The sequence below is a fragment of the Lissotriton helveticus genome, chromosome 5_1 (genome assembly GCF_964261635.1).
Source record: "Lissotriton helveticus chromosome 5_1, aLisHel1.1, whole genome shotgun sequence".
NCBI classification, from domain to species: Eukaryota; Metazoa; Chordata; class Amphibia; order Caudata; family Salamandridae; genus Lissotriton; species Lissotriton helveticus.
Genome location: NC_136065.1, coordinates 1642142304 through 1642169774, shown reverse-complemented (window position 1 = coordinate 1642169774; position 27471 = coordinate 1642142304). Strand labels below are relative to the sequence as shown.

The following is a 27471-nucleotide window of genomic DNA, read 5'->3' as shown; positions in this document are numbered from 1 at the left end:
AGAGAAAAGAGCGGATCCCAGTGTCATGGAGACTGCGTGTTAGAGTGTGGTGGGAATCTGTGTCAAAGGCCGCTAAGTGGTCGAGGAGGTTGAGGGCTACTGTTTCTCCTTTGTCCAGTAGGGAGCGGATGTCGTCTGTTGCGGCGAGGAGGGCGGTTTCTGTGCTGTGGTTTTTTCTGAAGCCGAATTGGGCAGAGTTGAGGATGTTGTGCTCTATGATGAAGGTGGCATGTTGGCTATTGATGGCTATCTCAATTACTTTCACTGGGAACGGGAGCAGGGAGATGGATTGGTAGTTTTTAAGGTCAGTGGGGTCTGCCGAGGGCTTCTTCAGGAGGGGTGGACCTTGGCGTGTTTCCAGTCATCGGGAAAGGACGCGGTCGAGAATTGTTGGCTTCAGTGTGGCTGGTGAGGGTTCAGTGTGGTGGTCTACTTCATCCAAGTTGTTGTAGATGTTCTTGATCTTGTGGTGGAAGAAGGCGCTGAGTTTGTTGCAGAGGTCTTGTGAGGGAAGAATGTCAGTAGATTCCCTGGTGGGTTAGGTGAACCGCTTAATGATGCTGAAGAGTTCTTTGCTGTTGTGTGTGTGTGGAGATTCTGTCTTCAATCGTTGTTTTTCTCGTGTTTCTGATGAGTTGGTGGTGGGCGTTGGTGGCAGTTCTGAAGTTGTTGTGGGCTTCCGTGGATTTGGAGTTCATCCAGGCCTTTTCGAGGCAGCGGGATCGGCGTCTGGACTCTCGAAGTTTGGTGGGAAACCATCTGGCTTTCTTGACGTGTGTGTTGTTGTTCTTCTTGAGGGGGGCTACATTGTTGGCGCTGTTGGAGATCCATCTTGGCTGCGGTGTTGGGGTCGTCATCTTCCGCGGTGGTTGGGGTCGAGTTGCCAAGTGAGGAGGTGAGCTGGTCTTCAGTGATTTAATACTGAGCATTGACTTTTACCCTAAAAACTAATGATAGTCATGTTGAACAAAAAAACAGCACACCTGAAAATACATATATAACCTCCATTAACCAGTGAAAATGGCCTTGTAACTATATGGTCAAGCCCTGCTCCTTCCTTCAGGACTCCAGGACTGCTGAAATGAATGCATTTAAAGATACAAGTAAAACCAGACCGTAAAACTGCTTGAACTAATAATATATTTTAACTTGAACTGCACAGGGAGAGAAACTAGAAACCACATATAAATATGCAATGTAAAACAACTGGAAATGAAATTGAGGCCTAGTTATGTCAACTTTTAAAGATTTGTTATGTCAAATATTAATCGATCAATCAGGGTTTTATAAAGCGCGCTTCTCACCCGTGAGGGTCTCAAGGCGCTGGGGGAGGAGGGTGGGAGCAGCTCCGGATCAGTCGACGAGCCAGGTCTTGAGGTCCTTCCTGAACGTGTGCAGGGTGCGGGAGCGCCTGAGGTTCACTCGGTACTCATTCCAGGTTTTGGCTGCGATGTAGGGGAAGGCTCTCCTGCCTGTTCTGTTTCTGTCGATGGGGGGACCTTTGCCAGGGCGAGGTCGGCGGAGCAGAGGTACCTCTTTGGTACGTAGAAGGATATTCTCTCATTGAGGTATTTGGGTCCGATGTTGTTTAGGGATTTGTAGGCGTTGGTGGGGAGTTAGAAGGTGACCCTCTTCTTGACGGAGAGCCAGTGGAGGTCTCATAGGTGATTGGTCATGTGTTTGTGATGCGGTGTCCCAAGGATGAGTCTGGATGCAGCGTTCTGGATGGTTTGGAAATACAGCTCAGTTACAACATTTGCAACTGTTCATGTTAATTAAGATCACTTTATTTATTAAGTATAAATGCTCTCTCTCAGTCCTTCCCTCTGATGTTATAAATCATCACAAACCTCACAATTTACAACTCTTTATGGTCCATTCTCTATTTCTTTTGCTTTGAATTCTCCAATGCTTTTATTTTCTCAAAACACTAGCATTACAAATATCCATTTTAATCACACCCTTTTCCATTTCTGGTAGCTGTGATCTCTTTCATGCACTTACAATGTAACCAATTTTCTGACTTATTAATTCCAAGAACTTAAAAATAACTTTTAGGCCAAATATATGCAATACAATATTAATGGCAGGGTTTGCAATTGTACACATCATTCACCTACCCACATCACCAAACCATTCACAAATCTTTGTAATTCAATTTCCAAAAGTCCTGAACCATGAGCCAACATTCTCCTATACATCAATCTTATCAAAAGAATTTGCTTCACACAAAATATTAGTAATATTAATAATACATGAATTAATTAGCTTGCTAATATCTAGCAAAAAGTACAACAGTGCTGTAGCTTCAAAACACAGTAAATACCACCTTCTTTCACAAGAGGTATATCCAAATCAAGCCTATTTGACAAAACCATTGCACGTATAGCAATTATCTTTTCATTAATTTTTGTACTGCACCAGTTGTATTAGTTGCAATCTGACAACTTTCTAATCTTCACATCATTCAAAGTAACCGCAATAGGAGTAATCAGCACATCACAATTTCCATAAGCACTTATCCAAATCCATATTTCACTCTTCTAAGGCCAGTTTCACTCTTTCCTTTCATATGATACACTCTGGGGAAAACTAAAGCCAAGTAACGGTTATCCACCCAGTCGAGGGTCAGATTAAAATAAGCAGTCCTAGCACAGACATAATAAATTCCTCTATACATAGGCTCTGCACCCTTCATATATTAATCATCAACCACAAACATATAGATACATGCACTTTCACCAACCATTTCTGCTCTTGTTTAAATGTAAGTATAGGATTCATGTTCAGATTTCTGAATTGCTCTTCAGCTTCTTCTTGTAACTCAATCCCTTTCACTCCACCCAAACTTCTACAAATTTTTACTTTTCTTTCATTAAATAATTTAATAACATTTTGTTCTAAACCAGTCAATCTACACACACACACTCTTGTCATTATTGATGTTAGTTTTTATGTTAACTTGTCTAATTGGTTCAACAGGTTTTGTATAAGAACCTAAATAACTCAATTGTAAGCAAATTCTTCAATAGAGATTAACATTTATATCACTAAAAATCTTGACCACAAAGAATTGACATGAAGATACTGCACGCCAAACCATAGGAGAATGGAAGTTGACTATGGATTACCCTTCTGAGGCAGAAGTTGGCAAGTATGCACATACATAGCAATTAGTCAAACTCATTTTGACAAGGTATTCATTTAACAAACTAGTGTGTTCAGTACAATCACTTAAAGAAATATCTTTATAATCTAATCTTTTATTCTGTGAAGCAATATTATTATTATGGAATTCGACTTCAAATTTAGGAGACATATCCAATTGAGGTGTGAAGGCTCACTAAAATAATCAAATTATCATTATGAACATTATAAAAATCATTCTTATGATAAACAACAGCTCTTTTTAAATTGGGCCATAATTCTTCTGTAAAACACTATTAAAAACAAAATGTAAACTACTAAATCAGGTGCAAAAAGCAAAACATCAAGAATTTGAAATGTTAATATGCACCAATAATCGGTTCGACTAAAAAAAAATGTTCATTAGAAATCTACAATCTTTGAATGGTTACCCAATATATAAAACTAATCTCCTTTAGATGTAAGGAATCCGGTTCTAACTAAAGATCTAAGTGATGTAGGCATTCGTAAAAATAGAAAAAAAATGAAAGTCCACTTCAGGACTCAATTGAAAATATTTCTATGTTGGTTTTCTCCAGTTTAATTTCACAACATAATCATGAACTGATTGTCTTTCAAGTTAAAATCTCTTTGCTCTGGTTCTATTTTTTATTAAATATGTATATTAAATTACTGCATACTTTCTGTTTAGTACTTTTAGTACTTTTACTTATGTAGATCTTCTGACTAATGATTCTTCTGACTCTCTGTTACCCAGATCACTGTGATTTTGATTTAAATCTATTTTACTCCCTCCTACACATTCAGACCATCCATCTTGGATCCAATTTCAAGTATAAACCCACAACTACTGCATCTTCGGGTTCACTTGCCACATGATCTGTGCTGTTTTTGACTAAAACAGCTTGATTTGCTCGGAAGGTTTTGAAATTCATTATTTTGCTTTCTGATTTTCTTGAGTTTGCATCTGTGCTTGTTCTTCTAGTTGCACAATCTGACTTTCACCCCCCCCGCGCTCTGGATCCTCGTAGTGAACTCAAGTTTGACACTGTGAGTCAGTTGTTGGTGACACCACTTCTTCATCTGCAATCTTGACCCTTTTAAAATAGATGTATGGTTCCACTATGGCAAGTCTGTGCATGTCATAGCAGTGCTTGTATTGTCAACGCTCCGTCCATCATTTCCTTTGGTTTTTCTTTGTTCGACCTAAGTTGGCAGGGTATGCTCAGACGTGAGTCCCTTGCTCACTTTGCCAGTGGATTCAAGCAAGCCGGGCTGAAGAAGGCTGAAATGCCAGAAACCGGTCCTCGGTAGCTTGTTTCCGGTCCAGGGAAGGCATGGCTTGGCAGTTCGGGCTGGACTGTTCCCATGAGGCACAGGGTCAGACTGATTTGCATATGGCCATGTCTGAACTAGGGTGGCAGAGTGGGCTAAACAACGGTGATGGAGTAAACCCAGATCAGTTGACTGGGGGTGAGTGCTTGTATTGTCAACGCTCCGTCCATCATTTCCTTTGGTTTTTCATAGCAGTATTCATCACAAGATAAGGTCCACACCACCTTAGCTCCAGGCAGCTCTTTTGAATGTGCTTCTTCACCACAACCCAACAACTTGGTTAAAAGTCATGGCCGTGTTCTTCACTTGCTGACGGTGTTTTCAACTTCACGTGGTGGCAGATAAAGCATTCTACATTGGGCACATCTTTCATCAGTTCAGAAGAAGGTCATCGGAAATGTTCACAAGTGCAACATAGGATATGCAAGGAATCCACATTGCAATGCCCACGATCACTTCATGAGGTGAGAGTCCAGTTACTTTATTGGGTGTACTTCCTAAACTCATTAATAACAGTGACGTTGAATTGCACACTTTGGGCAACTTTGACTTAAGAGTACTATTCGCTCAAACTATACAGGATGTTTCTGGTGGATCGCTCAAAAGAATTATTTGTTCCACACTGAGTGTCCTCCACAAAATATTAATTAATTCACTCTTTATGTGGCTGCCCCTACCTGACTCTAAAGAAGTTGCAAACCAAATCTAGTGAAGCACTCCCGCAACAAGAGCTTGACTATAGTTAAGATGTAACATCTTCTATTTCCTCTACACATCTGTAAAAAGACAAACAATGACTAAATTATACTGTAGCCAAATTACATTGAGGAATCACATCCATGCCAATCTGGAACCTGGTGAAAATATACTTTTCCTTGAAAGGTTCATTGTGGACTCATTTTAATAAACCGGGCCACATAAATCCTTATTTAATGTATGATGACTTCCCACATCAACTGAAGGAGAAAAGTCTGTGGGTTTCAACTTCCTTTTTCCATCTCTTCTGCAAATGTAATAGCAGTTCCCCTTTTCCCAGAGACAGTGAAGGAGGGCTCAAATTCATGACTTGAAATTTTCTAGTAAAATGACAAATCTTCTTGTGCAAGGGCATACTGAGGGAGTAGAAAACAAGAAGGCTGTCCTCATAATGAACGTCAACCTTACTCTGGTAACTCTACAGCCTACTTACAAGTCTCTGTGGTTGGGGAAGGTGAGACAACTTGGTTTGTTTCTCTTGGTAGCCCTGTATTCATACCCTGTCTGCATCTTAACTCCATCCATGTCTAGCTCTACCCAGGATGCGGGAGCTACTTCTAAATCCACTAAAAGAGAGGCACACTCTAAAAATCACTTTTTCTGTAGGTCTCCTATATGCCTTGAATCATTACTCATAAGTAGATGTTTGGACTCCTAAACGTGTAAAATATCCAAGGCTCCCACTCCTCATGGTATCTGATACTTTATTCCATGCTAATTCTTAGTGTAGATGAGAAAATGTCCAGAAAGGCTGGTGATTGACCAACTTGTTCAAACAGTACCAACATGTTGCTCCATTTGCTAGTGGTAGTGGTCAGGACACTATAGAAGGTGACCTGATATCCCTGGCAGGCTGTGCCCAAAACCAAGCTCCAAAAAAATAAAAGAAAAGAAAACGGGTGTCCTTAATTTAACCTACAAGTTGCAGGGAAGATTAAAAACAAGAAGGTTTGATAGGTGTGTCCTGTTATTGGTATGGTGTAAATAAAGAAGCTGTCAATCAAAGAGACAAAAGATAATTAGATTTTTTCTGTGAAGAGAGGCTCCCATCGTGAAGGGTGGACACATCTCAGATAAGAACTGGGGAAAGTAAGATAGTGAAGATGTAATGTAAATTTTATATATAACATGGTAAAAACCATCTGGTATGAAGGGGAAACATCCTTAACAACGCGGACATTACCCCGCGCTGCTATTACGACGCTGCCGTTACAACGCAAGTCGTTACAACGACTTGCACTGGAGGGCGCTATTGGATAGGGAATAGTTAATTTTCTATTCCAACACCTTCCCTACTGTAACGTGGGCTGGAGTTGGAATAGAAAATTCAACTATTCCACTATCCAGCCCTTACAGCGCAAGTCGTTGTAACGACTTGCGTTGTAAAAACAGCGTTGTAACGGCACGCAGTGTAAATGGCCGCGTTGTAATGCCGTACATCCGGTATGAAGACATGCATCTCCGATTGTCCAGTGTCGCATATGGAAAATCTCTGACCTTTGCATTTGGTGCAATATATGTACAAACTGCCTGAGAGTATTGCAAGATAACTGGGCTTAGACTACCCTTCAACGAAGACAGTCGATGCCGGGAGAGGCATTATATCAAAACAAAAACAGAATTTAAAGCATGTTCTAACTGGGTACAAACATCGCAGCTATGGTGGAACATGGATGCTACTGCATATGAAATTCCCCCCAAACTAGAACATGGACACTACTGTATCAATTACAGCTCTGCTAGTAAAGTCCATATTTCTCCTGAATTCACTTTTTCCTTAAGAACTCTAACTCACAGCTCTTCTGTAACCTGAATAGTATTGAGTAGGGAAATAGTAGCAACTCATATTTACATCAGCGAAAAACTGTAAAATAGTGATAGTGATCAATATAATATGCACAAAACAGTTGTATTCAGTCTCCTAACTGGACCAGGGAGGAAGCCCATCCCATTATCCTCTAGTGTGATGTTTATATAGGGCATTGTTTTGTTGTAAAGACATTCTCCAAGAAGAAAGACTCTAGCACAAAAACTTTAACCTACTACTAAAGTAAGATATTCGACTCAACCCTGATGGTATTGCCTAATTTATATCTATGTTGGATCTCACATTTGGACAAGAAGTACAAACACCACAGCCATGACCCATCCTATAACCACAGATAATTCTCATGGCTAAATGATAAGTTAATCAAGATGACCTCAGATTTCAAGTTCTGACCCTACTAGGCGCAGAACCTACTGGATCATGAATGGTTGGACTCTTTCCTCCAGGTACCTTCCTCTTTTCACAGAGTCTTACATCCATGACTTTTACAGTGATTAAAAGGGAATTCAAGTTTTATTCTACCAATAATCACATGTTCAAAGCCATAATTTTGGCTTTTGTGACATGAGTGGGTTTATTAAGAAATCTGAGTTTTTGTTTCCCACTTGACCCTAGTCAGGGATAAGTGTGCGCTTTGGGTTGTGGGAGAGAGTGTAAGCATGATGTTTGAATAATCAACACTGCTGTTGGAAGGGAAAAAACAAGTGCTAAGTAAGATTAAAGGCAAATAGATAAGGAGTTGTACAGCAATGGTAGACCAAAGAACAATCAATACTTTGTTCATTCCCAATGGGCCAAAAAGACATTATTTAGGTATTTTCTGACCCAGTCTCGTTATGATGAGGTACGTCTTCAGTTTTACTGCAAGAAGCTGCTTCCAGACTCTCCAGTTACTATAGTTTGACACATATTGTATGCTGTGCTGGGCAGCACAAGTTATGTTGATTGGGGTCTAAGAGAAGCAATGAGTAAACAAATTCCTCACAAAAAGGTTTAACTTAAAAAGCACCCCCCTACGATGGTTAGGAGAGCTTGTGAATTGAACTACCCAAAGGGTACTGTTTTGACATCTTAGATTAAATGGTGAACACCAACAGTCAATGTTTGATCAGTATCTCTTATGTTACAGGTGTGGAGTGGGTGGATACGAAGCACCGCACCTTAGCCGGTTTCCTAACGAGTACGTACTGGAGCATTGGAATTATGTTGCTGCCTCTGGTGGCATACTTGATACGGGATTGGCGCTGGCTTCTCATTGCTGTTACATGCCCCTATCTTTTGGGCATCATCAGCATATGGTGAGTGAATAGGGCAAAAGCAAGAGAACATATGTTGTAGGGTCACCATGCGTATTCAAGAATGTGATCTCAGATATGACTCTTCCAGTAGAACAATATCAAAGGGTAAACCCACTCTATTATCTTTCAACGGGGAAGTCACAGACAAAGGCCTGATAATGCATTGTGATCAAATACTGAATCTGTTGTCATATACCTCTATGTGTTGTTACTTTGTCTTGCTGTCTGCTTTTAGTGGAACCATTGACATATTGCTAAGCTGCCTGGCTACAGTCACCGTCGTATTCAAAATCCACTCTCTTTCTGACATTCATTTTAATGTGTTCACTGTTGCTTGTCAGTCAATCCCAGAATTGTCTCATCAAGATGATTGGCTCCCGAATTTCTGCCGAACGTTTCCACAACCTCCGTAGGTGTGCAAAACTTTCTCCGAGAACTTCATTCTCTCAAGATCTAAAAGTTGAGTAACAGACGTGCACACAGATACACACACGATTACTTCAGTTTTCTTTATTTCCACAGGTGGATTCCTGAGTCTGTGAGGTGGCTGTTGACCAAAGGCAAGGTGAAGGAAGCTCATGCCCTCTTGGTTCAATGCTCTTCAATGAACGGCCAGGCACACTTGTCCTCCAACATAAACACTGAGGTGAGAGGAGTGTAATACTACACTATAGTGTTTATGCATGGAACTCTCAGAAACCGTGGGAGTTATCTCTTTAACCTCTGGCACTTGCCTTGTTTATTCTATTGTGAGGATGAATGCCACATGCCTGCTAGGTGGCCATAGAGTTCGGCAATTGAGTTGAATGAGAACTGGTACTTATTGTGAAACAGCCAGACATTTACATTCTTCTTGGAATGTGAATATCTGACATATTAAGAGAATTCCATAAGGCTGCAGCAAAAGGGGAGATGTTTCCACAACTTACACCATCCTTGGTGGTGCAGAGAACTGTGAGAAGATCTTGGACGCTTGATTGTAGCTAGATGGATAGGAAATAGTCAAATCGGCCCAACGACATTGAGGCATGTGGGTGGATTGTGCCATGAAACAACCAGTGTACACTGCAGGAATAGGTTAAATGAGTCTTCTTGTCACCTGGTCACCAATGCTGATTACAGAAGATAAGGGCAACTTTTGTAAAGTTGTAGGCTACCTGCTTTTAAAGTTGAAAGCCTCTGATGCATTTGTTACGTACCAGCTTGCTGCTCATTTTGATGAAACTGCTGGGCTTTCATCAAGACTTATGTCAGGAGTCTATTGACAGGAGTCCTACACGATTTAGGTTGGTGCTTCCCAACAGAGTTCTAGGTGTGCACCTGCATTGGCGGAATGTAATCACTGCTGGCAGCTACTATACTCATAATTAGACTAGGACACAACTAACAGTTCAAGGTGGTTTACTGCGAAACGCACCGGGTGTTTTCGGAAATGCCAGAATAAATACTTATACCAAGCAACTTCAGAATACATGTATACTTGAAGACTGGGCAAGATGTGTGTGGTAGAAAGATTCATGAGGTCTCACATTTGTTCTGAACTCAGGACACCCCCGCGCCGCACGGCCACCAGCTGTAGCGTCTGCATCCCCTCGCTACTGTCCTCAGCCTTGCTGAGCCCGCCCCGTTGACCCCGCCCCCGCCGTCATATTTTGCGTGTCATCCGTTGATTCTGTGCTGCCTGTATCGTTTTGCTTCTGTGTTCTGTGCCACACTTAATTTTATTATATTTTTATTTCTCCTGTTCTTGTGCCCGCTCTGTGTAGCGCCGCTCTCCGTGCCCCCCCACCCGCTTCCCGCTCCCCGCTTCCCGCCGCCTGCGTGCGGCCACGCCCCCTTCCCTTCTGTGCCCTCCCTGCTCCCACCTCCCAGCTGCTCCGCCCTCCCTCCCACTTTGCCATAAATGGCGACCGGGCATACGCGCAGCGTTGACGCGCAGCGGGTGCGCCGATTGTGCGCCGACCGCGCCTGGACCGCGCCCAGCGCCAGGACCCCTGGCCCCCACCGCCGGAAGCCGACCCGACGGACCTACGACGCCACAGAACTCAACGCACTCAACAACGGCCGAACCCCGGGCTGCTACCGAGCCACACCGAAACGCACCCACGGACCCTTCAGCTGCCACTCCTGCAACTTCACCTGCAACCGGACCCACGCCATACCAGCACCCACCACCAAGCCGAACGCCAGCAGCACCCACCTGAAGTGCATCCTGCTCAACACCTGCTCCGTCCACAGACACGCCGTCGAGCTCTGGAACCTGCTCGACACCACAGCCCCAGACGTCGCCTTCCTCACGGAAACCTGGATGAACGCCTCCTCAGCGCCCGACATCGCCATCGCCATCCCGGACGGCTACAAGATCATCCGGAGGGACCGCGTCAACCAGACCGGAGGAGGCATCGCCATCATCCACAGAAACACCATCCGCATCTCGACCGACACCGATGATACCCTCGCACCCACCGAACACCTGCACTTCCAGATCCACGTCAACCCCAAGACCACCCTCAGAGGCACTCTCATCTACAGACCCCCGGGACCACGCACACAATTCAGCGAAGACATCGCCGACCTCATCACCCCGCACGCCCTCCCCTCCGCTGACTACATCCTCCTCGGGGACCTCAACTTCCACCTGGAGAACAACAATGACCGCAACACCACCACCCTGTTGGACAACCTCGCCAACCTCGGACTCAAGCAACTGGTGACCACCCCCACCCACTACGCCGGACACACACTCGACCCGATCTTCTCCTCCAGCAAGGACATCGCCTTCAGCCACACCACGGGACTCCACTGGACGGACCACAGCTGCGTCCACTTCAGCTTCAGAAGGACCACGCTCCACCATCACCAGCAACAGGTCCCCCGCAGAAGCTGGAACAAGATCACTGTAGACCAGCTCGCCGCTTCCCTGAGCAAGAACCCTCCCACCATCACAACTAACCCCAGCCAAGCGGCCACTAACCTCACGAAATGGATCAGCGACTGCGCAGACGACCTCGCCCCGCTGAAGACACCGCCGAGCAGACCCGGCAGCAAGAAAGCACCATGGTTCAACGACGAACTCAAGAGCTCCAAAAAGAACTGCAGAGCACTAGAGAAAACCTGGCGCAGAGACCAAACACCGGACAACATGACTGCCCTCAAGCTCGCCACCCGAAAACACCACCAACTGATTCGCGCCACCAAGAAAACAGCATTCAAGGAAAGACTGGACAACAACGCACACAACAGCAAAGAACTCTTCAACATCGTGAAAGAGCTCTCCAACCCCAACGCCGGAAACAACGACATCACCACTTCGCAAGACCTCTGCAACTCCCTCGCTTCCTACTTCCACAACAAGATCGCAGACATACACAACAGCTTCAGCACTCAACCGACGCACGCCACGATCGAACCACCCCCCCCACAACCACCCTCCGTGCCTGGACCCCGATCAGCACCGAAGACACCGTCAAAATGATGAACTCCATTCACTACGGATCTCCAACAGACCCCTGCCCTCACCACGTCTTCAACAAGGCCGACGCTGTCATCGCACCCCACCTGCGGGACATCATCAACACCTCCTTCGACACCGCGACCTTCCCGGAGAGCTGGAAGAGCTGGAAGCACGCCGAACTCAGCGCCCTACTTAAGAAGCCATCAGCCGACTCCACCGACCTCAAGAACTACCGCCCCATCTCGCTGCTCCCATTCCCGGCAAAAGTAATCGAGAAGACCGTCAACAAGCAACTGGCCGCCTTCCTCGAGACGAACGGCTCCCTCGACCTCTCGCAGTCTGGCTTCCGGGCCAACCACAGTACCGAGACCGCCCTGATCGCAGCCACCGATGACATCCGAGCCCTGCTCGACAACGGAGAAACAGCGTCCCTCATCCTCCTGGACCTCTCCGCGGCCTTCGACACTGTCTGCCACCGCACCCTAGTACAGCGCCTCAGCAACGTCGGAATCCAGGAGAAGGCACTGGTGTGGATCATCTCATTCCTCGCCGGAAGGACACAGAGAGTCCGCCTCCCCCCAGATCAGAGGCCACCGAAGTCATCTGCCGCGTTCCTCAAGGCTCCTCGCTCAGCCCAACACTCTTCAACGTCTACATGAACCCCCTCGCAGCCATCGCACGCCAGCACAACATCAACATCATCTCCTACGCCGACGACACTCAGCTGATCCTCTCCCTCACCAACGACCCCGCCACCGCCAGAGCCAACCTACACGAAGGGATGACAGACGTTGCCAAGTGGATGAGGAACAGTCGCCTGAAACTGAACTCGGACAAGACGGAGGTCCTCATCCTGGGATCCGCACCCTCCGCCTGGGATGACTCCTGGTGGCCCCCCGCCCTGGGCAGCGCACCCAAACCCACCGACCATGCACGCAACCTGGGCTTTATCCAGGACTCATCCCTCTCCATGACCAGACAAGTCAACGCCGTCTCCTCGTCGTGCTTCAACATCCTGCGCATGCTACGTAAGATCTTCCGATGGATCCCCACCGAGACCAGGAAGACGGTCACTCAGGCCCTTGTCACCAGCCGTCTGGACTACGGCAACTCCCTCTACGCCGGAACCACCGCCAAACTCCAGAAGAGACTCCAGCGGATCCAGAACACCTCAGCACGACTCATCCTAGACATCCCCCGCCGCAGCCACATCTCCGGACACCTGAGAGACCTGCACTGGCTCCCGGTCAACAAGAGAATCACCTTCCGTCTCCTCACCCACGCACACAAAGCCCTACACAACCAAGGCCCAGGATACCTCAACAGCCGCCTCAACTTCTACGCTCCCACGCGCCAGCTCCGATCGACCAGCCACGCCCTCGCCGCCGTCCCCCGCATCCGAAGAACCACCACAGGAGGAAGTTCCTTCTCCTACCTGGCCGCCAAGACTTGGAACTCCCTCCCGACCCACCTCCGCCTGACCCAAGACCACCTCGCCTTCAGGAAGCAGCTCAAGACCTGGCTGTTCGATCAGTAGCGGACCCCCTCCCCCCAGCGCCTTGAGACCCTCCGGGTGAGTAGTGCGCTATATAAATGATATGATTGATTGATTGATTGACCACTGCCGTAGGGCTGGGAGGCTGTGAGGATAGTGAGCTTGTGTATATATATATATATAAAGCCCGAACTGCTGAACGGAATTACACCAAATTTGGCAAAAAGGTAGCCCTTAGTTCAGACTCGTGCCTTTTGCTTATATGGTGTAAATCCGTTCAGTAGTTCCTGAGAAAATGACAGTTAAAAGCATAGATATATCTATGGCCTCGGAGGGTCCGTGTACCCTAAGCGCAGCCGACGCGCACCCTGCCGTGCACGAGCTGTATTTTAATTGGCTGACAACACATTAATCAGGAAGTGTTGGCAGCCAGACCTATAAAACAAATGCGCAAAACGCGAAAAGGGGGCAGGGTAGAAACACCCTGACCCCCTAGGCCTGTGCAGGGGGTCCCACAACGACCCCAAAGGCCCAATCATTTTTTAAATTTATTTTTTAAATTGGAAAAATCCGGGCAGGATGCGCGGATCTTGCTGATGAAAAAGAAACCTGAAGCGCGGGCTCCCGCAGTTCTTTGGTAATTGGCCCCCGGGGTGGGCAATCCCCGGGACAATAGTCATGTAAAGGGGGGCCCAGAGGGGCCTCCCAGCCCCGTGGACTGCCACCCCCAGGGCTTTATTTAATTATGTGCGGGGAAGCTCTCAGGCCCCCCCAGCCCCGGGGACCACCACCGCTAGGCCTTATTTCAATTGTGTGGGGGCTCTCAGGCCCCCCCAGCCCTGGGGACCGCCACCCCCCGGGGCTTCTCAATATTCATTGAAGGGGCTCTCAGGCCCCCCCAGCACTGGGAACCGCCGCCCCCTGGGGCTTCAAGTTCTTTGCTGGGGGGGCTCTCAGGCCCCCCATCCCCGGGGACTGTCACCCCCCAGGGCTAAAAAAAATGAATGGCTGGGGAACTCACGGCCCCCTCCGCGGGCCCGGGGACCGCCACATCCTGGGGCTTTATTTTTTTTAAATATACCCTGTGTGTGGGGGCTCAAGAAAAAGTTTCTAAGTGTCAACTTTCAAAATAGAATAATATTCCTTAAAAATCACCACTGTAACCAAAACGCTTTTACTCAACTGTTTACAGGAGATGTCACAGGACTGAATCTAGGATCCAGTCCAGTGGTTAGAAAAGTAACCCATAAAGTAAAATATTCCACGCACTTGACGTTCCTCTCTGTAGAAGTTTATATAGGCATCAGATCCTCTATTCTGCTCTCAACAGTCAAATCTTTTAATTTTGTGTTTATTGGCATACTTTCATGTTGCAAGCGTTTTAGCTGGCTAAATCTGAATCGGAAAACAACTTTACTACTGTACAGTAAAGCAATTAAAAAAAAGTATTTTGCTGATGAGATTTGTTCCTTCAAAACCTCACATGAGCAGAAGTACTCTGATCTTGCCGCCTCTATTTGGAACTGTTTGTTTTTATTTAGAATCAAACCCACTCTTCTCATATTCAGCAAGCATCTGGAAACTAAATTGTTCCACATGCTCCTGAACTAAGATTGAGCTCTCCTTTCCCTGACACTGAGTGACCAATTGTTTATCCAGTTCGAGGTTGTCTTGTACTTTTGCAAAACTGTCCCTAGTCCATCACGTTACCGTTTTTTAAAATTTATATAATCTGATAACATTGTCTTTTTTAATGTCACTATATATGTTCTGTATAAAGCCTCTCTCCCAGTCCCTAGGTGTAGGCTCACTATATAAAATTGTTCAGTTGATAAAATGCTTAGGGCCTTATTACGCATGTGGCGGTCCGCGGACTGCCAGACTCACGAGGGCGATGAAGTGATGGTCTCCCAACTGCCAAATTATGACCAGGATGGCCGGGTTTCCCTGGGACCACCGCAACCGCCAAGGATAAGAGATCCCTAGAAGTGGAGCGGGCGGTCTTGAGGCCGCACTGTGCTTGGCGGGGCTGCTGCAGCCCCACTAAGCACATTACGAGTTTCCTCACTGCCACACATTTCATGGCAGTGCGACCACCATATTCTTCTGAGACCGGGCAATGCCACAACATATGGAGGATGTCCACATCCAGCTCACTGCATTGAGGGCAGGCCGCACCTGTGCTAAGGAAGTACTTGTTGATTTGAGCTGGGGTGAGATAAGCCCGATGTAACACAAAGAATTGGATTTGCTTAAACCGCTGATTACGTGGGATGTAAGCCGGACTGGCCCGGACAGCAATCCACTCCCTGTCTGTGAATGCCCTTCCTGGTGTCTCAGAGAGGACAGGTCAGCCTCCGTGTGTTGGCGTGGGGAGGACATGAACCATCGTGTCAAGTGTCTCCTGGTTCCCATCACATGAAGGTATTGCATTGTGTGGGTGGTTTCTGAGCAAGTGGACTGGACTTAGAAGACAGTGAGGCTATAAGTGCTTGGTGCAATAAAAACTGTCCCGGGTGTAAGTTCCCTTGCGCTATGAGTTCCTGATATGGCCATCTTGAAAAAAATCTCCCATGTCTTGAATGCTCTCTGTGGCTCATGTCGTAGCTCGGCTGATGTGGTATGAATGTCCCCCCGTGGTGTTCCTAACAATGTGATAGCAGGCGCATATGGGGTGGAGGTTCTGGTGAGGAAAAGGCTCCTACAAATGCATTTATTAGTTACTGTGAGTAAGAGAGTGACAGGGGGCCTGGGCTTCGCGCATGGATGAAAAACATACAGTAAGACATGATGAGCTATTGGGGGCTGCAATGAAGCTGTGTCCACCAAATACCGAGATGAGAGCCACCTAGCAACCCATTGCAGCTGAGAGGCCAGGTAATAGTGCTCAAAATTAGGCACCGCCAGTCCCCTCAGTTCTGCAGGCAAATATAGTGTCCCCATAGATACCGTATGTCTCGATGTTCCCCTTATAAAGTCCCTCACAGACTTTTCTCATTGGTGGACGAATGGAGGGGAAGTAATAGGTAGAGTGGTAAAATAGTAAAGAAGGCGGGGAAGTGCACCATTTTAATAAGAGCAATCCTCCCTGAGATTGCCAGCAGAAGGGTTTTCCAGAAATTCAGTTGTGACTGCATGGCTGTGGTGGCTCGAAGTATGTTCCCTTCAAATGAGTCTGCCCTGGTGCAATAGACACACACCCCCAATTATCTGAAAGGGTCAGTGCACTATTCTACTGGGGTTCAACCAAGGGCATATCCCGGGTCAGGAGCCTCCTGTAGGAATGGTGAGTATAGATTTTGCTGCGTTAACCCACAATCTTGAGGCTTGTGCGAAGTGTGTTAGGGCCTGATCTAGGGAGGGCGGAATGTTATGAAGGTCACGGACATACAACAACAGGTCGTCTGTATATAATGAAATAATGTGCGTGCAATCTCCCAGAGTAACACGCATGTCCATGTGAGTGCGGACGTGTGCAGCCAGTGGCTACACTGCTAGCGCGAACAGGAGAGGAGACAGCGGGCATCCCTGGCGTGTCCCCCGCTGTACCCGAATGGGATCTGAGCTATAGGGCCCCGTTCTAACCTGGACCGTCAGACTGTGGCATAGCAGTTGTATCATGCTAGTGAAGTATGGTCCCAATCCAAACCCGACCAGGACGGGGAAAAGGAAATTCTAAGCTAGCGAATCAAAGGCCATCTTGAGGTCCAAAACTACGCAGCCCGAGCGAGGTGAGTCAAAAGGGGCGTACTCTGCGACCTGAAAGTAGCGTGGTATGTTCAAAGCTGTGTTACGGTGGGGAACAAACCTGTTCTGGTTGGAATATACCAAGCCGGGAGACAAGCGGGGCCTACCTATTGGCTAACATTTTGGCTAGCATTTTATAGTCTGTGTTTAGGATTGCAATCATTCCGTAGGAACCAGGCGACGTGGGATCTTTGCTGGGCTTCAACGGAGAGACCACGTTGGCTCTGTGCATAGTCAGAGGCAGGGTCCCATCAGTGATTACAGCTGTGTATAGAGAGTGCAGACGAGGTGCCAGTCTTTCCGCATAAGTCTTAAAGAATTCCGCCAGGAGTCCGTCAGGACCCGGCATCTTGCCGGAGGGCAGGGACCGCAATGCTTCTCTTATTTCGTCCTCCTTTAAGGGGATTCCAGGGCAAGGAACTGATCTATCGTTAGCGTGGGCAGCTCCACTGTGTCAAGGAATGACTTCACACTTTAGCCGTTTCCTGCCTGCATAGTCTCATACAGCCTAGAGTAATGACCTGTCGTTACTGCGTGAATATCCTGAGTACTCCACGTATGTCCCAGGTCATCCGCTAGCATCTGTATTGGGCGTTGGGGATACTCTTGCTGCATCAAATAGGCCAATAATTTCCCCGCTTTATCCGCCGCAGAATGTAAATGGGCCGAATGTGCCAAATAATTATGGCACTGCAGTCTTTCTAATAGCGCTCTCCTTTCCGTATGGGCATCGTCCAGCCACTACCGTTGGTTCGGCCGAGTAACGGTCCGCAAATCGAGTCGGGTCAATTGTCTCTCGATATCTGACAGTGACGTGTCCAGCTGTTTATGAATACTCCATGTGTGCCCCAGGCAGTGTCCTCTAACCAGTACTTTAAAAGCTTCCCACTCAGCTAGGGTTGAGTCTGTAGAAGCCGTGTTGAGCTCGAAATAACTGGCCACTACAGTCTCCAGCGAGCTTCGAAACACCGGGACTTCCAGGGCTGCTGTCTGCAACTGCCAGACCGGGGTCAGAGGTGGTCGCCCCTCCCAGGCCAGAGGCATTATTTGTGGATTATGGTCTGAATGCGTCCGACCCAGGTAATCTGAGACTGTCAGAGGGAGTAGGGCAGCGAACATTAACATGTGATCTAGGCACACATGTAAGTCGTGAACCGGGGAATAGAAGGAGTAAATTCTAGAATGCGGATGACGGTCACTCCAGACATCAGAAAGCGACCAATGACCTATTCAGGTACGTAAAAGTTGTGCGTTTGAGGAAGCTGTGGTGCGATTTAGGGGAGGGAAGGAGCGAGCAAGAGAAATATTTAACACAGCATTAAAATCTCTCCCCATTGGCCAAGGGACATCTTTCCACCGGTGCAACACCCCCAACAGACTGTTTAGGAAGGTGCCCTGTGCAGTATTGGGGGCATAGATGGAACCCAACAGGGCAGGTTGGTCAATCAGTCTCCCCCTCACCAGCACATATCACCCTGTGGGATCTACCAGCACCTCCTCCTCCACCCAGGGACCCCTTGCTATGAACCATATAACCGCTCCTCTAGCCACGGATGCGTAGTTAGTACTATATATGACCCCGCTAGCGATGGCGCAACCGGACAGCCTCAAGATTCATCAGATGTGTCTCTTGTAATAGTGCAATGCTGGTCGCTCTGCGTTGCAGATAAGCGTATATGGCTTACTGCCTGGCAGGTGTATGTATGCCCCTGACGTTCCAAGTTACAAAGTTAAGATAAGTCATTGTGGCGATCTAAGGCTTGCAGGTCCCACCTGTATAGCGTGCCGCCCTTGTGAGGTGAACACCCCAGGGAAGGTCCTATGTGGTAGCAGCAGGTCTCTGAGCGAGGTGACTCTTGCGGGGGGGGGAAATTATATTATGTCTCATCTGAAGATCTTGATATATCAAACCATACTTATAATTCCAATGTGTAGGACGAGTATTCAAAAGTAGATTCTTTCCCATTATCTCATGGGAGTAATCCTCACCTCTCCTGGCGACTGCTGAGGTGATGAAGCCCCGCTCTGTCCGTCGGTACCTCGGGCTACTCCTGAGCCGAGGCGTATGGTGATGTATCGTATTACTTATTATTTCTTTACCACACAGTATTTCGTACTTTTTCCAGTAGTGTAGTCTTTAGTCCTGAAGAAAGCCAGTGGTTTATTGTCACCTAAAATGGCTGAAACATGTAGACCTCTTTAATCAACTGACGATAGTTATTTTGACAAACTATCCACACTCTTTTTTTAGTTTTGGCACTGTGATAAGCTTTTAGTAAAATTACCTCTGTTATCGTGGTAATCAATTTTAATTGCACTTATGATTTTTTCTCACACTTAGTATTACTGTAAAATTAGTTTTTCAGCACCACAGAGCTTACAAACATGGCCTGATCCATCACTGGTGGTTTTGATTTAGGACAGCTCTCGATTGTATAAGGTGAGCTGTGCTATCAAATACCGGTTTTTCAAATCCCAGATGATGAAGTTCTGCCATTTGGTGGGCTGATGGGATTCCTTTCCAGTTTAACACAGGTTAGCTGTTACAGATTTTGTTTTTTGCCGTATTTCACTTTGTTGAGAGACCAGTAGTATCCTTTTTGTTATGGTATATAGAATACTACTTGGTCTATAAATAAACTTCCCCTGGGACCCCTTATTAATTATGTATTCTGCACGCAGTCATGTATCCACTCTGCACACGACCTCCATTTGGTTCCTAGATGCTCACCTTGGGTGGTTCCTTTGGTCCCTGACTCCACGTCTTCTGGGTCCATTCTCGCCTTAAGTCATGGTTTGCATTCCACTATTTCAGTGTATGGTTTGGTATCCCCCTCGAGATCACTGTGTATTTGCGCTACTTACGTGTTCTAGGATCAAAGTATTGTGTGTAGTGTGGTTATATCTCTGGGTAGGAGGTATTGCAATCTGTTCGTAAGTGTTTATAATAAATCCATATTTTTATAACTTGACTCTGTGGTTCTTTTTCACTTAACCTACACCATAAGATTAACTATTGGTAAAACAAGCTGCTTCACACTCCTTCTGGTCTAAGCTTGAAGGCTGCTCTCCGCAGCACCACTTACAGAGCTATCTAAGGTTGTCTAAGACCACCAAAATCGTCATATGGGTTGTCTGGATTAGTGCAGGGCACTGCATTTATGTAATTAAGCACCATATACTGGGACAGCCTCCTACAGGCCTTCACCCCACTTCACTCACATTTATGCCGCAGGGGCCCAGGCCCACCCCGTCAGTCACCGCCAAGGCCCCGTGTCGAGCCCCAGTCCCCAGGCAACCTCTGATCACAGTGCCCGCATGGGGGCAGAGTCTCACCCCCAGGTAATCCGCATCCTGAGGGACCAAGTCTTAGATGTTCAAGGGGCAACATGGGGGGCACCCCTGAAGTGGAAATAATCATTGTGGGGGGGAAGGTTGAGAGAGAGGCAAGCAGGATGTTTTGTTTTTTCCCTGGGAACCAGACCCCGGCAGTCTCTCTGGCCTGGCCCAGTGCGCTCTCAGTTCCTTTACGTTCATTGCCTCGTACACCAGCTACTGGCACGTACACAGCAGCCCCTCCATCCCTGCCAATCTTCCTCCTCAGTACGTGGCCCACAGGACAGTCCAACTGCTCCACTCAGGTCCCGTCACACTCATGTGGCCGCCACCAAGGTCTGGTGGTCTCCAGCTGACACGGCCGCAGAGAGGTAGTGTTCCATTCTGCTCGATCAGCATGGCCGAGGGTGCAGCCACTGATGACGCAGCAAGTAGGGAATCCTTCGGCAGACAGGTAGTGTTCCATTCTGCTCAAACAGCATTGCCGAGGGTTCAGCCACTGGTGATGGAGCAGGTAGGGGATCCTTCAGTAGGAAGGCCCCAGTGAAGGAGGAGTCTACAGACACACCTCTCAAGCACAGTCAATCCTGGTCTCAGGTCAGGACCTCAGTCAAACTTCCTGGGCCGGCCACCCCTCACCTTGCACCTCTCGATGGTTTATTCCACTTCCCCTGCCACGGATGCGCAGTGTCTCGTTGCAGCCAATCCTGTCTCCCTAGTTTCAATAGCTGGGCCACACTCGCTCGGGCCTTTCTCGAGGCGTGTGGTCAATGGCGAGGTGCTCTCCACATCATCTCCATAAAATCTCAGTTCATCTTCAGGAGGGGATCGGTTGGGCTCCACCTGCCTCCACAATCGCCTCAGGGTAATAGTGCCATTTTTAGATCGGATGGTAGCGGATTTATGGAGATTGTTTCTCGGGCTACCGAGGAGCTCTTCCAGTGTGCATCTTGCCTGATGGTTGGGCAAGTTTGAAATTCTTGGACAAGGTGGACATTATTTAATCCACACTTGAGCCTCATAGAAGATGGGTGCAGGAAAACAAACCATTACCTTTTCAAAGCTTATCACAAATATGTATACCTGCCCCGTTCTCCAGGTTTTTCCAGGCCCTCAGGGTATTTTGCAACAAATCTTACCAGTAAGAACAGGTCATGTTTATTACAAATTGTTCGACACTAGGTGAGAACCACAAAACTAATTTAAATAGTTAACAAATGTTATCATGACGATAAGGGAAGCACCACCCACATCAGCAGTAGCCAGGGGAGGGAGGGAGTAGTGGTGTTCGTGGACTGCCATATCGGAGATAGGAGGTAGACGTCCTGAGTATGACACGGGTGAGTCCTCTCACTGATACAAAGGCGGCACCAGGCTTGGTGCACTCAGTAAGCTTCGGGGTGATCAGTGTGGTAAGCACGACCCTCTAGGGGATATTCGGGGGGGGGGGTAGTTATAGTTGTAGCTGTGCGGATTTAAAATGCGGAAACAGGATTATGTTTGTAACCAATCGCCCCTATGCACCATACTGGGAACCTTGTTGGACATTGACCTTGCGCCGCCCGGCCTCCGGGATGTGGGCTGATGGGCTGTGTAAATGCCAGAAAACATGTGGTGCCTTGTGTGGCGGGGGGACTGATGGTTGCTTCTCTCGATGTTTTGTTCCTAACTTCTGCAATAAAAATATACTTTAAAAAAAAAATGACGATAAGGGAAGCTACAATATAACTACACGTACTATCAGTTGTGATGGGAAAGCCCTGATTACGTGCCAAGGAATGTGTAAAACCTGTTGCAGATAAAGCGAAAAAGTCCCTCGCGCAGAAATGCAATCCCAAAACAAAAAAAAAGAACTTGCAGTGTTATATGTGTCAGAACTTAGAACAAACCAAAGCCATATAGTGCCCAAGAATGATAAATGGATATTTTACAAAGTATTACCAAAACAAGATTGCTAAAAAAACATAATGTATTCAATGCCATACATTGTTGTACAGACAGATATCATAAAAACAGATAAAATACAAGTTAAAAAATATTCCTGTAACCAGGAGTACAATATTATAACACAATGATTTGGAGAAACAAAGTTGTCGACGCAGCGTTTCGGTTTTTTGTCTTTAAAACACCTTCTTCAGGACAGATTTTTCTGAATAGTTAAAAACATACAATTAATCACATCATATTTATCAGCAATCTTTTACATATACATAACTCACTTAGCATGCTAAAATTACAAAATACATTCTTTGGGGCTTATTGTTTTATAACAGTTCTGAGTTAACACTGCCTATCAACACATGCCAACTACCTACAAGAACAATATCATTCTGAAACCTGTTGCAGTCAGCCTGGACCATGTGCATTATTACTTTAAAAGAAGGGGTTTGCCTGTAAACTGTTGATTGTATCATGATCATGATTACAATCATCCAGCATACTAAGAACCAGACTATACATGTCTTCAGTGAACACAAAGCTGAGCTACATACCAAATAAACCTTGCTGTTTAATGTTGTTCTCAGGTACTCAGTAAGGTAGCAGAAGAGGAGAACCCTGGTAAACATTACTCATTCATAGACTTATTCCGAACTCCAGTATTGACAAAAGTCTCCATCTGTGCAGCAGCTGTATGGTAAGGAACTTATTTCTATTGTCTAAAATGTGTGATCATTCCTTGTTTTATGATGCAGCAGACGGGCCAGCTTATTCCAAGTGATTGCCTGTCACCTCTTTTGCAGGTGTGGTGCATTTGTCTCTTACTATGGAATAAGCCTCAACATCACAGGCTTTGAGCTGGACATGTACATGACCCAGTTCCTCTTCGGAGCCGTTGAAATTCCCTTCAAGCTGGGCGTATACATCTTCATGAAGAAGGGCGGCCGGCGTCATGCACTGGCATGGACCCTGCTGATTTTCGGCTTCTGCATTGGCATAAATATAGTCATTCCAGAATGTAAGTTTTTTTGAAGAGCACACTTTTGTATAATTGTCTTTTTCTTCAAATTACTTTTCCTATTAATATTTATTACATACTAGCTTACCCGTCGCGCGTTGCTGCGATCTCCGAAGAAAGGAAATTCAAGGAAACTCGTCATGATAACATTCAATTTACATTGGGTCATTTTTATTGAAACTTATTCATTTTAATATGGAAAACATTTCGAAGTGTCTTTTTAATTCTACATCTTACATCAGTATTCGAAAGATTATGAGGGCCTGGGGGGCCGATATTTAAACAAATATTATGCCAGAAACCTTTGCGGGAGTGTACTCAAAAACTTCCCAAAGTTTCCTGGCGATCAGATGAATGGTGTTTTAATTCTATTTATTTATTCTAGTGCTTGTGGATACACGTTTTTTTGTTTTTCTGTCTTTTGCGTACATCAGTATTTGAAAGATTATGAGGGCCCTGGGGGACCGATATTTAAAAAATGTTATGGCAGAAACCTTCGCCGGAGTGTACTCAACAACTTCCCAAAGTTTCATGGCGATCGGATGAATGGTGTTTTAATTCTATTTTTTTATTTTAGTGCTTGTGGCTACACGATTTTTTGTTTTTCCCTCTTGTGCGTACATCAGTATTCGAAAGATTATGAGGGCCCTGGGGGGCCGATATTTAAAACAAATTATGCCAGAGACCTTCGCTGGAGTGTACTCAACAACTTCCCAAAGTTTCACGGCAATCGGATGAATGGTGTAGTAATGCATAAAGGACAAACAGACAGTCAGACATACAGACAGACATACTTTTGTTTTTATATATATAGATTGTTCAATAAATACGAAAAAACTAATACTATTTTAGCACTGTGACATGAAGGGACTCTAGGATACTCCAGCAGGGACTTGGAACAAACTCATAGCTAAGTATATTCCCAGTTGCTTTTCCAAAATACACATACATTTTCAAACAGGAACTTTCACTTTACAGAACGTAGGGGCCCATTATGATGTCGGGCGGATTGCACCCGCCAGGCTGGCGGTAGCCACCGCCAGACTGGCGGGGGCAATCCGCCCGACATCCACACTCGTTTACCCCCACCATATTAGTGGGGTGGGGACCTCGGCGGACGGAAAAACTGTCTGCCGCTTTTCCACCCCAGTCGCCTTGCGGCCAGGGCAGAAAAGGAATAATATGGTGGCGGTGTCTATTAGACACCACCAGCCATATTACGATGGGCCTGGGCAGGTGCCTTTCCGTGGCAGTGATGCCGCCACGGAAAGGCATGCGGTCTTCACTTTGGGGGCCCTCTGCGGGCCCCCAAAGTGAAGGAGGGGTGGGGGTGCACATGGGGGGGTACCTGTGGTACCGAGCTGCATTTGCATGTACAATGAGGTAGGCACCGTGCGGTGCCTGCCGCATTTTGTATGCAAATGCATACATGCATTTATGGCATTGTGGCAGGCGGTGCGGTGAGCACCGCCCGCCACAATGTTATAAATGCAGGATGCGCCCGCCACTGTGGCGGCCGCATCCTAGTTTCACGGGACCCCCGTCCTTATGGCGGGCGGTCCCTAGTCCCGATAGGATGGCGGGCTGACCCCCTTATTTTCCATTCAGGCCAAACTAAAAGATTTTGAAAGTAGGACCACTCATGTAGGTTAGATATTCATTTCCAATTCTTCTCTATTATCAAAGTCTTCACTATCCATAATCTCCTATCTTATTTCAGTATGTTTGTTAGAAATAACTAAGGGGTATATTACCAACAACTAGCGATAATTTTTGTCTCTAACTTGTTTAGAGACAAACATTATCGCCGCAAATCGGCGATTTTTATCGCAGATAAACCTTGCTATTAGCAAGGTTTATCGCAAATGCGATAAAAAACGGCCGCAATGCATGAATATCGCTGAAAAGTCAGCGATATTCATGCATTATCGAGCAAATGCTCTTAGCCATGTTATCCACCTCCCATTGGATAACATGGCTAAGAACTGCTCAGGGCAGGTGTTAGCTTTTGGAGATATTCGCGCTTAGCGCGAATATCTCCAAAAGTTGGTAATAGGAGATAGCGATGTTAGCGACTGTTTCCAGTCGCTAACATCTTGGCACGCCCACTTTGCATGTCATTAGTGATAAATATCACTGACATGCAAAGTGGGGCCCATGATGGTCGCTATCTCCTATTAGCTGTCGCTAACTGGTGTTAGCGACAGCTTGGTAATAGGGAGATAATTTTATCTCCGCTTTCTTGGCTTTTAAAGCCAAAAAAGCAGAGATAAAACCCCTTGATAATATACCCCTAGGTTTCCATAAACTTGAAGATTTCACTACAAAACAAGGTGGCAAAGAGATCCACCTGGAAAGTCTTCAAAACAAGCCAAGTCAATAGAGAATAAAATAAAGTTGCACATTTTCTCAATTTCTAAATCAATTATTAATGTATCTGAGAGCTTAATTAAGAAACAACATAACTACATCAAGATTACCTACTATATGATTGATGCCCCTTTGCAAAGCTTTGATGGCCATGGGATCTCAATTCTGCAAATATCCTTGATACCTTCTCCCTTCATGGAGCCTGCCCTCCTCCCAGCATGAATTATCATCAGAGCTAAGGCACCTGCCAGCTTAGCCTTCCGCCATCATCTCCCAAGGTTGGACAGAGAGACCCAGGGTCTAGAAAATTGAGGAAAGATAGCTGAACTAATTTTCAACATCATCTCCACAAAAGACTACTACTTTAGGACACCTCCCTTGATTCTTTGGACCCTAGAGTGGCCTGGTACAACACTCAGACATGCAGCACCTTTTTTGTCACTGAGCATCAAACGTTTTAGAACTCCACTAGTGCTGCACCCTGTTCATCTGAGAAACACTGTAGAAAGGAGATGAAGGGTCTTATTTAGAGATTGGCAGCTGGGATACACTGTCAATAACCTGGTGGATGACCTGTCTGTTGTATTACAAGTGCATATAACGTTTTGACATTCAATCAAATACGGCCACCAGTAGAGCCCCTCCCCTAGGGCTAGGGAAGGTCAGAAACTGGGGTCGGGTTGACACCTCCGAGCTCTGCACCCTTCTAGCCTCCTCTATACCCTCCACCTCCATGCCCAATGGCCATCCGGCCTCTCCTCACGTCCAAGCAGAGAATATCAACACCTGGCTGGCTGAGGCACGAGACAGATTGGCTCCCCTTTGAAAGATCAAATGTAAGAGACCACATGACGCCCAGCCTTGGTTCACCAACAACCTTAAGGAAATGAAACTAGCTCCGCGCCAAACTGAGCGCAGGTGGATACAGGACTGCCCTTTGAAAAAATCCACTTTCACGGTGGGTCTCAAAGACTATAAAAATGCCAAATCAGACTACTTTTCACTGAAAATCCTCGGTTCCACCAACAAAGCTAAAGACATTTTCTCCATTATAGATGAACGTGTCAAATCTGATCGCATTACAACCAAACCCATCCCCTCTCAATCCCTCTGTGACTCCCTCAAGACTTACTTCATTGACAAAATCACATGTATCAAAGCAAGCATACCCAAGATCACTTCCTTACAAGCTCCCACCTATGAGCGCAGCAACCCCCTCTCTTTTGACCTCTTTCCACCCATCACTCAGGAGATCTTTTTCTCCCTTCTCAAAAGGGTCCGCTCGGGCTCCCTGACAGACAGCTGCCCCTCCCCCTCATTGCTAGGGAGGTTTTTTCCAATTACCTGAGTCTCCACTATCACTTCTCAACAATTCCCTCATCACGGGCATTGTACCCAACCTCTTCAAGATCGCAGAAGTCACACCTATCTTAAAGAAAGTTGGTGCTGACCCCCTGGTACTCAGCAACTACCGTCCCATCTTATTATTACCCTTCTTGGGTAACATTCTGGAAGCCCATGTTACAAGCTGCTTGAGCGCACACGTGGAACACTCTCACTACTTTGGATTCAGATCAGAACATTCCACCGAGTCCATCATTTTAGCAGTCCACGATGAACTTAGGAAGGGGGCGGACCAGAGCATCTCGCAAGCACTGGTACTCTTGGATCTGTCGGCTGCCTTCGACACCGTCAACCATAATCTATTGGTCGAGCGGGTTGAGAGCGCCGGCATCCGGGGGCTTCCTC

The 27471-nt window shown here is 46.5% G+C and overlaps 1 protein-coding gene across 1 annotated transcript in view; it reads left to right on the top strand.

Annotated features, from left to right (window-relative positions):
• LOC144753749 (solute carrier family 22 member 7-like) overlaps positions 1-27471 on the top strand; it is a 131170-nt gene that overhangs the window by 61090 nt on the left and 42609 nt on the right. Inside the window, exons 5-8 of the mRNA XM_078641332.1 lie at positions 8196-8364; positions 8887-9010; positions 22922-23031; positions 23138-23352. Coding sequence (XP_078497458.1) covers positions 8196-8364; positions 8887-9010; positions 22922-23031; positions 23138-23352 — 618 coding nt within the window. The remainder of the gene's footprint in view (positions 1-8195; positions 8365-8886; positions 9011-22921; positions 23032-23137; positions 23353-27471) is intronic.